Here is a 12,841-nt window from a genome sequence, read left to right on the forward strand (position 1 = left end):
ATAATTTAAATGGATCCTAACGCGGACTTGTGGAAGACTGCATATAAATCAAACAAGTAGTTCAGAGATGTCCAAAAGCAAGTCAATTCAGAAAATTTATTCAAAGAAGCAGACTATGGGCATATAAATCATAAATGTAGTAGACACATTGTTGAGGATATCGAAATATATATATATATATATATATATATAGAAATATATATATATATATATATATAGAGAGAGAGAGAGAGAGAGAGAGAGTTACATTGTTGAGGATATCGTTCTAGTCAGTTGAGAAACAGGGGAAGAGTAAACAGAGTGTAAAGAGGGTAGAAGCAATATGTAAATGGCTGACTTTAAGGACAACTTTGCCCTGCTTGTAAGGGGGGGAGAGAGAGAGAGAGAGAGAGAGAGAATATTAATGTTCTGTTTGGTAGGAAAGAATGAAGAAGGGTAGAGGGAAGATAGGAAGAAAGAAACAAATTTCTTTGGTTTGACAGGAAAGAAGCAAGGAGAGAGAAGAAGATAAGATGCTTGAATCATCCTTCTTCCTTCACAAGTTTTTATTTTTCCAAATATGAAGTGAACTCAAGACTATTAAAAAGTTTTTAAAATACAAAAATTTTCTTATAATTAACACTCATTTTCTTCTTTCCCAACAAACAAAATAAGGTATTATCTTAATATATTCTCTTTCCAAATAAAAGAAGAAATGATACAATCTCTTCTCATTCATCTCTTCATATATTCCTTTCATTCAATTTTTTTTTTTTTCTTTTCCTCCTACCAAACAGAGCATTAGTACTTGATTGAAGGTGACACACATATATTCCAAGTCTTGATACTTAAAAGGTGACATTTTCTTGTATGAAAGTGACCTATGGCCAAGGAAGCCGTCCAATCTCAACCTTTTACATTTGGACTCGCACTGACTCAACCAATTGTCACTTTAGAGAAGAAAGTTGAAATAACAAAAATAAATAAAGTTTGGATTGGTTTGTGGTGCGAATTATTTGATTCGATTTTAATTTTTAAGCTTTCTTAAATGCAAGAGATTGTATCATTCGTTTTTTAATCTACACATACACGTGTGTGTAAAAGATGTAATCTGCCACCGGCATGATGTGATTTGCTAAATCTTGTATACCTTTGAATCTTTTTTTTTGGGATTATTTGCAACAACATTGAGAGAGAAAAATATTGGATAGGTTTTCATGAGTAATTAGAAAATAGAAGATCAAATTCACATGGTGGCAAGGAGATATTAAAGTCACTCTAGGAGTTTGATACAAAGGGATATTGTAGGAGTCAGATGCCCAAGCATTGTAACATCTTCACATGAAATTGACAAATCAAACTTTGAGACAAAAAAATTGCATCTGTATACATTTTCAACTACTGTTTGTTCAAAAGGCATTCTACAAGGTTCAAATTTGGAAGTGGGCATAGATGTTGAAAGAAAATAATCAACATTAAAATGTTTGCTGCAGCACTGCTTCTTCAAAGCTTGACCTCCACATCAACTCCAGCGGGAAGGTCAAGCTGCATCAAGGAATCTATCGTTTGGGCAGTCGGGTATAGAATATCAATGAGGCGCTGATGAGTTCTGATCTCGAAATGGAAGCGGGCATCTTTGTGTACGTGTGGAGATTTAAGTACACAGTAAATTCGCTTTTTGGTTGGTAATGGCACAGGACCCATGGTCTTCGCATTTGTTGTCCTTGCTGCGTCCATTATCTGCTTGCAGGAGTCTTCTATAAGCGGCACCCAGTACGACCTCAGTTTAATTCGAATTTTCTGCTTTGGAGACACCTGATAATAGGAGTAACACATTGAGATGATTGTAGTGTAACTAAAACCATGAAGATAACACAAATAACTAGTTTTAAGTAGTAGTATTCCAAATCTCAGATTACACACACCAGGTTTAGTGTAGGATTGTGGTCAGAAGTGTGGCTGATTTCAGCCACTGCAATTGCTCATTTGGCTAATCGTCCAAGGATCATAAAAGATCCTACTCGGGTCAAATCAGCCCCACAGCATAGAGCAAATCAACGTGAACAAGAACAATAGAACTTTCTGGTTTTTCAAAGAAATTATCCAAGTTCTGATTCAACCCAATCAGCCACACAGACTACAACAAACCTATGCGAAAAAGAACAGTAGAGCTTTTTCTTTTTTCCCATGCAATTCAAAGAGACTACATCCATATGAATGAAAACTTTTTTAATTATAATTATTTAACTCATTGAAAAGATGAAAATAAAAGGGCTCTCCTTGGCACATACCGAAACTCTTTCAGTGTGGGAAGCTATTGATAAGTAAAAGACATGAATTTACCGTGTCACATGGCTTCACAATTGAACCATATTTTGATTACTTAAAATAAATTAATTCAATAATCAATTAATTCATGTAATAATTACAGAGCAATTATTTCAGTTTAATATCATAATAATAAGAAGATAAATTTATAAAAGCACCTTTTTTGGGGATAACAATGGTGGTGTGGGCCCTTTTAGAGCACCCCATAATTCACCACCGGACACATGCAGTCCCCCCATCAGACATGCACCTGGAAATTATCAGTAAAATTCCTAGGGGTGGCCCCAAAGGGACTTGAATTCCCAACCTCCACCAAGATGTGAGGTGAGAGTTTTTGCCGCTATCCCCTTGGGTTTAAATAATAGCATTGACAAGGTCAAATTTTAAACAGACAAGATACTTTAGTGTTGCTAGAAAATTAGGAAACTAAAAAGAATTCTAGTTCATGAAGGCAACAGTACTAACCAGTTAAAACTATTATAAATGATAGAACAGTACCAATGAAAATTTTGTGTGCTTAAGAGTGAATATAAAACACCATTTACCATGCGAAGATAAGAAGATCAAGAATAAAAGTGCTCAACAGCATGAACTATAGTTTCATATGTCTAAATAGTGTTCAAGTATAAAGCACTAAAATGCAGAGCTAACATCAAGAGTACAAAGAAAAACTAAAGGCTAAAGCTTAAGAAGTTCCTTTATTCTAAACCCAGGAACCAAAAAAAAAAAAGTTTCTTTATTCTAACATGTTATATGGACCTGCTTAAAGACAACTATGAAGCATGAAATGAAAGTAAAGCCCCTATCAAAGAAAAACCAAAGGCTAAAGCTCAAGAAGTTTCTTTATTCTAACTTATCAAAAGACAGCATTTGTAATCAAATTCTACCTACACTTCCTTCAAGTTCATTGTGCCAATAAGATTTAGATGCCATTCAATCCCCAATTTTTTTATATATGAATATGAATATGAATATGTATACAAAAATATACACACACAGCAACAGTTCCTGCCACCTTAGAGGCTCTAAATGAGCAGCCTAAAGAGGCCTTCAGAAGGAACATTAACAAGAACTAGTTTACTAATTTACTTGATGAGAAGTACAAGGCCATAACCCTAGGTGCAGAGTTAGTGCAAGGCCCAAAATAGATCTAAAGGAAGGAGGGAGTGGGGCGGGAATAAATCTTGTCAAATTTTACTAACAATAATTTTTTTTTAAATTAGCACAATCATATTTAGAATGGCTTATGAAAAAAGCATATATATATATATATATATATATATATATATATATTTAGTTCGCAGCAATATGAATCAGTTAAATATAGAAATCAAAAATAAATAAGCTCACACCCTGTTAATTCAATGAGGAAAAGTATGACACCTAGTCCAGAGAGAACAAACCCACAATTAGGAAACATTTTATAACTAGGTTACCAATTGACACAGACTGATCCACTAAGCTCACACCCTGAGTCTCTAGACACACAATCCGCTCCATCAATGGATTTGCTCCTCACTCGACCCATTTGTCCACGAGTACTTTGATTTCCTTGATTAGTCATCTAGGGTTTGTGTTCATTGTGTAGAAACAATTCGGTGTTGAATACTCCAATAGCACAACAATAGTTGATATGGAATACTCCAATAGCACAACAATAGTTGATGATCAACACCTCAATAACATATTCACCATACTAGATGCAATGATTAATATGAAAGAAAAAACTAATAATTGAATTGCAAGGATGCACTTTATGCTGTTGTGGCCCGAACTTTGTTTCGGCCTTTCGACCCCCAACGTGAGCTTTTTGTGTGGGCCTAAGCCCACCAAAGCTTCGGGGGACAGCGCCACGAGGAAAATTTTTTGACCCATTTTTTCACTTGCAAGTACCCTGTTTACTACTCTCTTGTAGCCCCATATATAAGAACGTTAAGGGTTTGGAATGGGTAACGAGATAACACTGAAAACAGCAAGAAAGAGAATGAGAGTAAGAGCCAGGGTTTCGGGCCTGAAACTTGTAATATTCTGACTTTTACATAGTGAAATCTTTCACCGGGTCTTCACCTTGGACGTAGGTACAACTTGTGTCAAACCACGTAAATCTTTGTCTTGTGTGGTGCTTGTTTTTTGTAAAAAATATGATGCTCAATATATGCTCTCTACGGTTATTATATGTTGCATTTGTTTTCTGAAAGCAAAGGATCTTATTGATAGATATTGTAGGCTGAAAAAGTTTAAGGTTAAGAGAGTTCAAATAAGGTTTCAAAACTGTTTTTTAGCAATTCTCGATTGATCGAGCCAAATGTATATCGATCGACGCCAAACTACTGAGTCTCAATTGATCCTTTGATCGATTGAACTTCCAATCCTAGTTCTAATAGGATTTGACTATCCAAAAACAGTTTCATGAATTCCAAGTCGCTTTTTTTTTCTTTTTGTTTTTTGGTAAGTAATTCCAAGACACATATTTATGGATCAAAACATGCAATTTAAACACCCTAATGTTTAATAATATATATGGATGCATATGAACCCTAAATTGGTGAGTGCACAATATTAGAGTTCAATTTATCCTTTTACCCCTGCGAAAGCTTTAAATTCTCCAATTTTCCCTTGGACAGAGATAACTCCACTAAGTAAATTACCTTAACTTTTAAAACATAAACAAAACTAAAACAAAATTATAGACTCCACTTTGTACAAAATTAACAAGCAAAACTTATCCAAAAAAAAAAAAATTTAACAAGCAAACTTCTATTAACCTCATACGCTTAACAGTTTTCATAACGTACTCAACCAGGATGATAAACTTATTCCTAAAACATCCAACTTGAGAACAATAAACATAGGCACCCACCAAAGCATGATGACTTCCCAGAACCCCAAAAGTCTGCTTTGGCAACATAGATTTACACAGATGAAAGTCTCTACTTCGCCAAAAGCATGCTTGTTAAAACAACAAATCCTCTATGGAAAAAAACAACCATATATTGGAATTTGTACATAATACCTACCTCCATAGCCACCTTGCACCATCTACTATGCTAAGTCCATACAATTGAATGCATGGAACATAGATTATATTAAGAACTCATTATCAAGCCATCTCCATAAAGTAATTCACCAAGCGGGAATACAGATTCGATACATTCGTTGTAGAGAGAAATCAAGTAAAAGAACCACCAATTAGAAAAAGATAAGAGAAATAAAACCATACGAGTCATCTAAAATATGACAGTTTCAGTTCCGTCAGACCAAAAATTTAAGTTAACCATTGTTTCTATCCACCATATCTTCCTTGTTCTATCTACACAACACACAAACACACACAAAATGAGCATTTTATTTTAGTTGTTGCTTTGCGAAATCATGTGCCTTTCTGGGTTGAGACTAATGAAAACCTTAGATTCAAAATTCTAACTTATCTCCTTTTTTTTTCTTTTCTTTTCTCAAATTCCTAGGTAGCCAAACAGATAATTTGGAGGTGCGATTAGTGGAAATTACCTTATCAACATCTGCACCGATGCTGAGCGATGAAGAACCCACACTTTCAGAACCCTCAACCTGAAATAAATAAATTAAATTAAACCAAAGAAAGAATTACTACTTCGTCCTTCAAGAGCCAAAGAAAAATGGGAAAGCATTACCTCGAGGCCTGTAGTGTCAGGACCATCTAGGGTTTCTTGTGAATCCAACACTTCAGGAGCAGCAAAAACCCTAGTAGTAGTAGATAAGGGAAAGTGCTTCAGGGTTTTGAGCTTTGAGGCATTTGAGGGCAAAGAGAAGAAACAGAGCTTTGGTTTGGTTGAAATGGTGGAGGAATTGCACAATGGAAGTGATGCAATTACTGTTGGAGACAGTGATGAAATAGCCATTTGAATCTCTCTCTTTCTCCTCCCTCTCTCTGTGCAATGCAATACTCAGTAGAGCATTATCCAAACCAAACCCCAAATGTTTTTTCTATTATTATTATTATTATATATATATATATATATATATATATATATATATATATATAATATACGGACCGTATATATTTACTTGGAACTGATCCGGCCCAAATTCTCCTACCCAGAACCTCTTGTCATACCTTGGTGGTATGAAATTCGAATTTGTAAGTCTATATGGGCTTAAGAAGCTCCACACTAAAGTCCACTTCAGTTGGGCTATGGGTTGGATCTCCGACCCAATTCTAAACCCATCAACTTCCTGCTCAATAGTGATGGAATGTTTGAATTGTGGAGTGAATAAATTATTGAAATCGTATTAGTAGTTTAATAGTTGTATTTGTGAAATGTCCTAATCTTGTAATTTACCAGCTATTGGATTAATTCCTTTTGCCTCCGAGCCTCAATGCAGTGTGTAATTTATCTGTTTAAAGGATTATAAATAAAAGGGTGATATTTGGACAATTAATATAAATTATACTAACCCCCCTCTTGAGGTTTAGACAAATTACATATGGATTACGTAGGTTTTCATATTAACAATATTTTTAATATAATTACATAATATATTATTATAATATAAGGGTATTATTGACTTTTTATAGTTAAAGTCACCTTCGACAGTTAACAAACTGTTTTAGAGAAAATCAAAACAATAAACATTGGACGGTCTACTCGTATCTACTCATATGTAATTTATCTAAACATCAAGAAAGATGACTTTAATACATGTAAATAAAAAACCACATGACCTGAGTTGATTTGATTATATAGTATGGGCCTTTTTGAGTCACCTGTAGGGTCCACTTAGTCTCAAAAAATAATCTACTAGACTGTTCGATCTTTAAAGGACGTAAATTCTTTCATATATAGGTACGTTTAAACATATTGGCTTTAATTCATTTAGACTCCATGTGAGCTTTGTCAATACTTCAAGGAGGCCCTTTCACATTTGCAAATCTTCAGTCAAACTCCTTATTTTTTCTGACACACATCAATCTCCCCCCTCCTTTAATGATAAGAGACACTTTTGCCTGACATCAACAAAAAAGTAAATTATAATGCGCAAATTGCCCTCCAAGGTCATGTTTGGCTATAGACTTGATTATAGTCTATATATTAAATAAGAAATCAACGGTGTAGTTTGAGTCTTCTTCCCCATCGATGAAAACGCATCACCTCTGTTAATGACCATCTTGTTCCACAATAAGATACCTTAGGTAGACCTTTTCTATACAAATCCAAAAGAAAATAAATAAGAAAAAAACACTTATTATTAAGGGTGCACAAAAGAACCGTGGAACCGAGACCATTGAGATTTGGTTCGGTTCGCGTTCTGGTCTCACGGTTCGGTTCCGGAACTGAACCGAATAGTAATATATATATATAATTATACTTGTGGGCTGTGGGTTGTAGGCCGTGGCTGCTAGTGCTAGCCTGCTACCACATATTCAGATTATTAGATAATATTTTAGGGCAAATCATTTCAGCCTCCCCAATCGCCTCCATCTCTTTTCTCGTTCTCAACTCTGAACTTGCCCTCTCTCTCTACAACTGCAAACTACAAAATCTACAAGAATCAGAAGTTCAAAACCCATATATTTCAGTTTATGTATCTTTCTGCAAGAATCAAAAGTTCAAAACCCATATCGGCAAATCATTTCAGATTGTTCAAAAAATCAAAACCCATATTGGCATATCCTTTCAGATTGTTCAAAAAATCAAAACCCATATCTTTCAGTTTCCATCGCTCGTTGTTCCAATTCGGGCTCGCTGTTCGCAAACTTCAGCCGCTGCCTCTCAACTCTCAAGCTTGCCCCCCTCTCTCTCTGCAACTGCTAACTTGTATACATGGGTTTTGTTTTAATTTTTTTTTTTTTTTTCTAAATCAATTAATCAAGGTCTGTAAGACTGTAATTCTTGTTTTGCAAACTAAATCCTATCAAGCCTTGGAAGGATGAAGGGTGGCCGGAGATTTGCAAAGCTCCTAGAAATTTAGGTTTCTAAGTTTCCATTGTAGTAGTCAACAACAGTCAACGGTTCTTTAGAACTGAACCGTGAATACCGGTACGATTCGATTTGGTTCCGATCTCAACGGTTCCAGTTTCATTTTTAAGGAACTGCTGAGATCGGTTCTGGTTCTGTTAGAACCTAACCGAACCTGACCATGTGCACCCCTACATATTACAGAGAGAAGAAAATGGAGCACCCCCAACAATAGTAATAGCAAAGGCAGAGCAATGATCTTCATCACCGATAAGCTCCTCACCAGTCACGATCTCATTGGTAGCAAGATATTCACAATCGCCACTCAGTACCACCGACTCGCACACCTCTTGAACCCTAATAGGCAAGCTCGCCTTCGCCGATAAAGCCTTCAATCTCGTCTCTTATGCCAGGTTGTTGAACCTACTCTTGGCGGCTAGGAGTGTGTTGACGACGGCGAGGATCCAGTTGGCATATTCGAGGCCTGGGTCGGCCTGACGGGCTCGGATCTCGAATTTTTTACAACCGATGAGGTCACGAGAATAGAGAATTTATGAGTTTGATAATCTCCATCCCACCGTTTCTTCAAATCCGACCCACAACAATTCAATTTAACTCATCAATTCTACCATTCTCATCAATATAGCATTGAAATAATCTAATAAAATCATCAATTCAACCATATGTATCCTTTAAGCCGCGGGTCTAATTGAGAGCATACTCAGTACTCATTCTCCGATATTGGGTGTCTGAATTCAGCGAAGAATTAGGGAAGACTCACTGATGACTACTGTAGTTTAGTCCACTTTAGTTTGTACCCTCAACGATCTTGGTATCAGAAGTTGTGCGTCAGACTAAAACTCACCGGACGTAGCCTACTATAAGGGTTCTTTATTACAATTAGGGGTAGCAAATGGGCGGGTTGGGTTAGGTTTGGGTTGGGTTAAAAATGGGTGGGTCAATATGGGTCAAGACCCCATATTCAACCCGTTCAGAACGAGTTAAAATGAGTGGTTTGAAAATGGGCAGGGTCAACCCGTTATGATCCGTAGACCAATTAATTATTATTTTAAAATTATTTTAAATTTTTTAAAATTTTTAAAATTTTTTATTAATTTTAAAAAAAAATTATTTATTTTAAATTTTTAAATTTTTATTTATTTTTTTAAAAAAAATTAAATTTTTTTTTTAAATTATTTTTTTCTGAAGGTTTTAAAATTTTTTATTTTTTAAAAATTTTTATTTTTAAAGTTATTTTTAATTTTTTAAATTATTTTTTTTTTTTAGAAGAAATTTTTAGAGAGAGAAACTTAGAGAGAGGGGATTAATGAGAGACAAATTTAGAGAGAGAGGATTTTGAGTGGGAATTTTAGAGAGAGAAATGAGTTGAGTGCAATATAGTATAGATGTGTATTGTGTGTTTATTATGTGATGGGTGAAATATGGGTTAAATATGGTTAATATTTAACCTGTGATACACCCTAATTTCTGAACACGGGTTGATCAAATCCGCGCACAAAATTAAGGGATATCAAAACAATTAAAGTATTTAAACAAGCACATATTACAAAATGAAATAAAAGAATAAATGACTCCCTGAAGATAACTAATAAATAATAATTTTATTAATACTTCTCCAAAATTACAATTCGGGAATCCCGTAATGCAAGGACCCTAAAAGAAAATTATCTAATAATCCAGTCCACTATAAATAAAATAAGTCTATCATACTATTGTGAAATAAATCGAAAGAATAGATAAGTTCTCCAACTGCGAATCATCAACCTTGAAACTTGAACTTCTAATAACCTGCAAAGATAAAAATAAGTGGGTCAAACCCACGAGTAAGTTTTCTTTATCAGACCTCTGAAAACAAATAAGCAGATCATCTCTGATCAAAACTAAACCTAATAAAGTTTTAACTTTATTAAACAATGATACACTTATATATAAATAATTATATATAATACACATCTATTACTAGTTTCATTAATTTTTAAAACCCATAAACAATGATTAAATATTAATCATATCTAGATCAATCTACTATTTCTTTTAAAGAAAAGTTCTTTAAACCTTAATTCCATCCTAAACGATTATTAAACCATTTAAATAATAAAACATAATTAATGAAATAATACATTTAATCACATCCCTAATAATAATTGTAATTATTTAAATTACAAATTCAACATCCAAGCTTTGACAAATCATCCATGTCTCTACCAATATTATTTTATTAATATAATAAAATAAACGATTAATCTGTAAGTACTAGATTATTCTAATATAAGAATATCTAATCCTAATCCAACTTACACCTACATTAACCGTAGATGAAATTTTAATCATTTAACACATAGTAATTTAATTACGCTTTGACAAATCAATCATGTCATTATAAATATATTTATTTATATATTGGCAATTCAACTATGCCTGCACAAACATATATATTTATACTTCTAAACTAGCAACTCATCAATGCTTCCTATGTATGTATCTTATTCATACAAATACTTAGGCAATATATTTACGCATATGCCAACTCATCCATGCCTACAATTCAACCATGTACCAACTTTAGACTCAACGATAGCTAATTCATACATATACATCTCATGCAGATTATAAGTATATCACTAATTTAATAACCAACCTATCTAGATATATATTAAATAAGAATACTAATAATAATCCTCTTAAATAATATATACCTATCCACATATATTATTTAATATAAATATATGTACAATACCTTCCATAACCAACCTTGATTATTTAAAATCATATATATATATGTACCTCCTTATACTAATCACATATTAACAATTCATATATATACATATATAAAATAAATAAATAAATAAATAAATAAATAAATATATATATATATATATATATATATATACACACACACACACACTTCCTTCCATAATCAATTAATTAACTAATTATAATTACGCCAATTAAATAAAACTAAATATTATAGTAGTATCCTACAACGCTTAAACATCTAAAATAAATCCTTTAATGATGAATTTCAACACTAATAAGTTTGAAATCAATTCTGGGACATCACCAGACCCCATAGAAGTTTTCCAGGACCTCACACGCATCTCGCATCTCCACACGCATCCACACTCACCTAGAACACCCATACGCGATTCCACGCTCCTGTTATACTCTTAGCTGAGGTGGCTGTTTCCTATTAGCTACTTCTCTGTGGTCTAATGAGCTGCGCCACACCGGATCCGTCTCCTTACCTTACACGCATCAGATCTGCTGTGCACTGAGATTTGGTGCACCTCTCCTCTTTTGATCAACCGCCCACAGATCTAGCCGCATCAACAGCCAGATCCACATGTGCATCAAACAACCATGTGCCGCATCACACCAAATCGTTCGCTGTTCATCAGGACCATCCTATGGTCCTGATTTGGGGCGCACCGTAGTGCTATGTGCTGCGCTACACAGAATCCCTTGCCCTTATTTTTTTGAATACGCCGAATTGAATAAGCCTCCAGTAGTAGTAATGAATAATAATACAAAATGCCCAGAACTTATTTTTTTAACAAATCGGGGAAAGCATGAAAAACACCCCTGCAGTTTTCAATTTGTGCGAATTACACCCATTTTGTTAGATTTGTTTATATAAATCCTCTAAATATAAAAATGTGCAATTAAGCACCTCCGGTGAGAATTCAGGTAAAAATTCCAATGAGTTGGTCATGTGCATGGCACATGACCATTTTAAACCCTTTATTTTCAAAATTGCCCTTTTATATTTCTTTACTGCCCCTCACCATATATATATACATATATTTGTATATAGTATTTTTTTTTTTTTTTTTTTTTTGTAGTTTATTACTTCAAAAAACTGCCTCACCATTTTGCTGCTTTCAGATTTTCAGGACCAAGACTCCACAGATTCTCCTATACGAATTCCCAAAGGTTACCGCCGTATTGTTGCCTCTACTGATGGTTTATTACTTCTTGAAGCTTATATATCTGGACAAACAAAGCTTTGTGTTCATAATCCTAATACCGGCCTTCAAAAGTTGTTAACCCCAACTTTAAATCACAGGGATATTCTGTGGGGCAATTTTTTCATAGTACATGATGCTTCAATTCAAAAATATAAAGTGGTTCTTTTTATTGGTGATCCATGCATTATCCATGAAAAGATCCACATAATTACTGTCGACAATGATGGTGATCGGGGTAGCCTCGAATGGATGGAATTGATCAGTCCATCCGCATTTTGCCTGCAATGGGGTTTCAATCCCATCAGTGTGAATGGGATATTGCATTGGTTAGCATACACTTACGATCTTACAAATTATAATAATCCTCTTCAAGTGGCTTTTGTTCAATCAATGGACATTGCTATAGAGGAATTTAGGCCAGGAATAAGCTTGCCATGTCAACCAAAATCGGCATATCACCGAGGACTGATAAATTGCAACTTGTTAGAGATGAAGGTATCCATCTACTTCTCAAATCCCGCCACGGATCTGGAATTAGAGTTATGGATGTTGGAGGATCTGGCTAATCAATTGGGGAGGCTGAAATGATTTGCCCTAAAAAAAATTATA

The 12,841-nt window shown here is 34.3% G+C and overlaps 1 protein-coding gene across 1 annotated transcript; it reads right to left on the minus strand.

Moving 5' to 3' along the window:
- Positions 1-1,201: 1,201 nt before the first annotated feature.
- On the minus strand, positions 1,202-6,276 carry LOC132312260 (small ribosomal subunit protein uS10c). The gene is made up of 3 exons (XM_059810553.1): positions 5,958-6,276; positions 5,815-5,874; positions 1,202-1,794 (listed from the first exon to the last, which is right to left on the minus strand). The coding sequence occupies exons 1-3, from the start codon at positions 6,183-6,185 to the stop codon at positions 1,483-1,485; spliced, it is 600 nt and encodes a 199-aa protein (XP_059666536.1). The 5' UTR covers positions 6,186-6,276; the 3' UTR covers positions 1,202-1,482.
- Positions 6,277-12,841: the final 6,565 nt, after the last annotated feature.

The sequence above is a fragment of the Cornus florida genome, unplaced genomic scaffold (assembly GCF_030987335.1).
Source record: "Cornus florida cultivar Cherokee Brave unplaced genomic scaffold, ASM3098733v1 CherokeeBrave_3.0.0_Hap2_Chr06, whole genome shotgun sequence".
In the NCBI taxonomy this organism is placed as follows: domain Eukaryota; kingdom Viridiplantae; phylum Streptophyta; class Magnoliopsida; order Cornales; family Cornaceae; genus Cornus; species Cornus florida.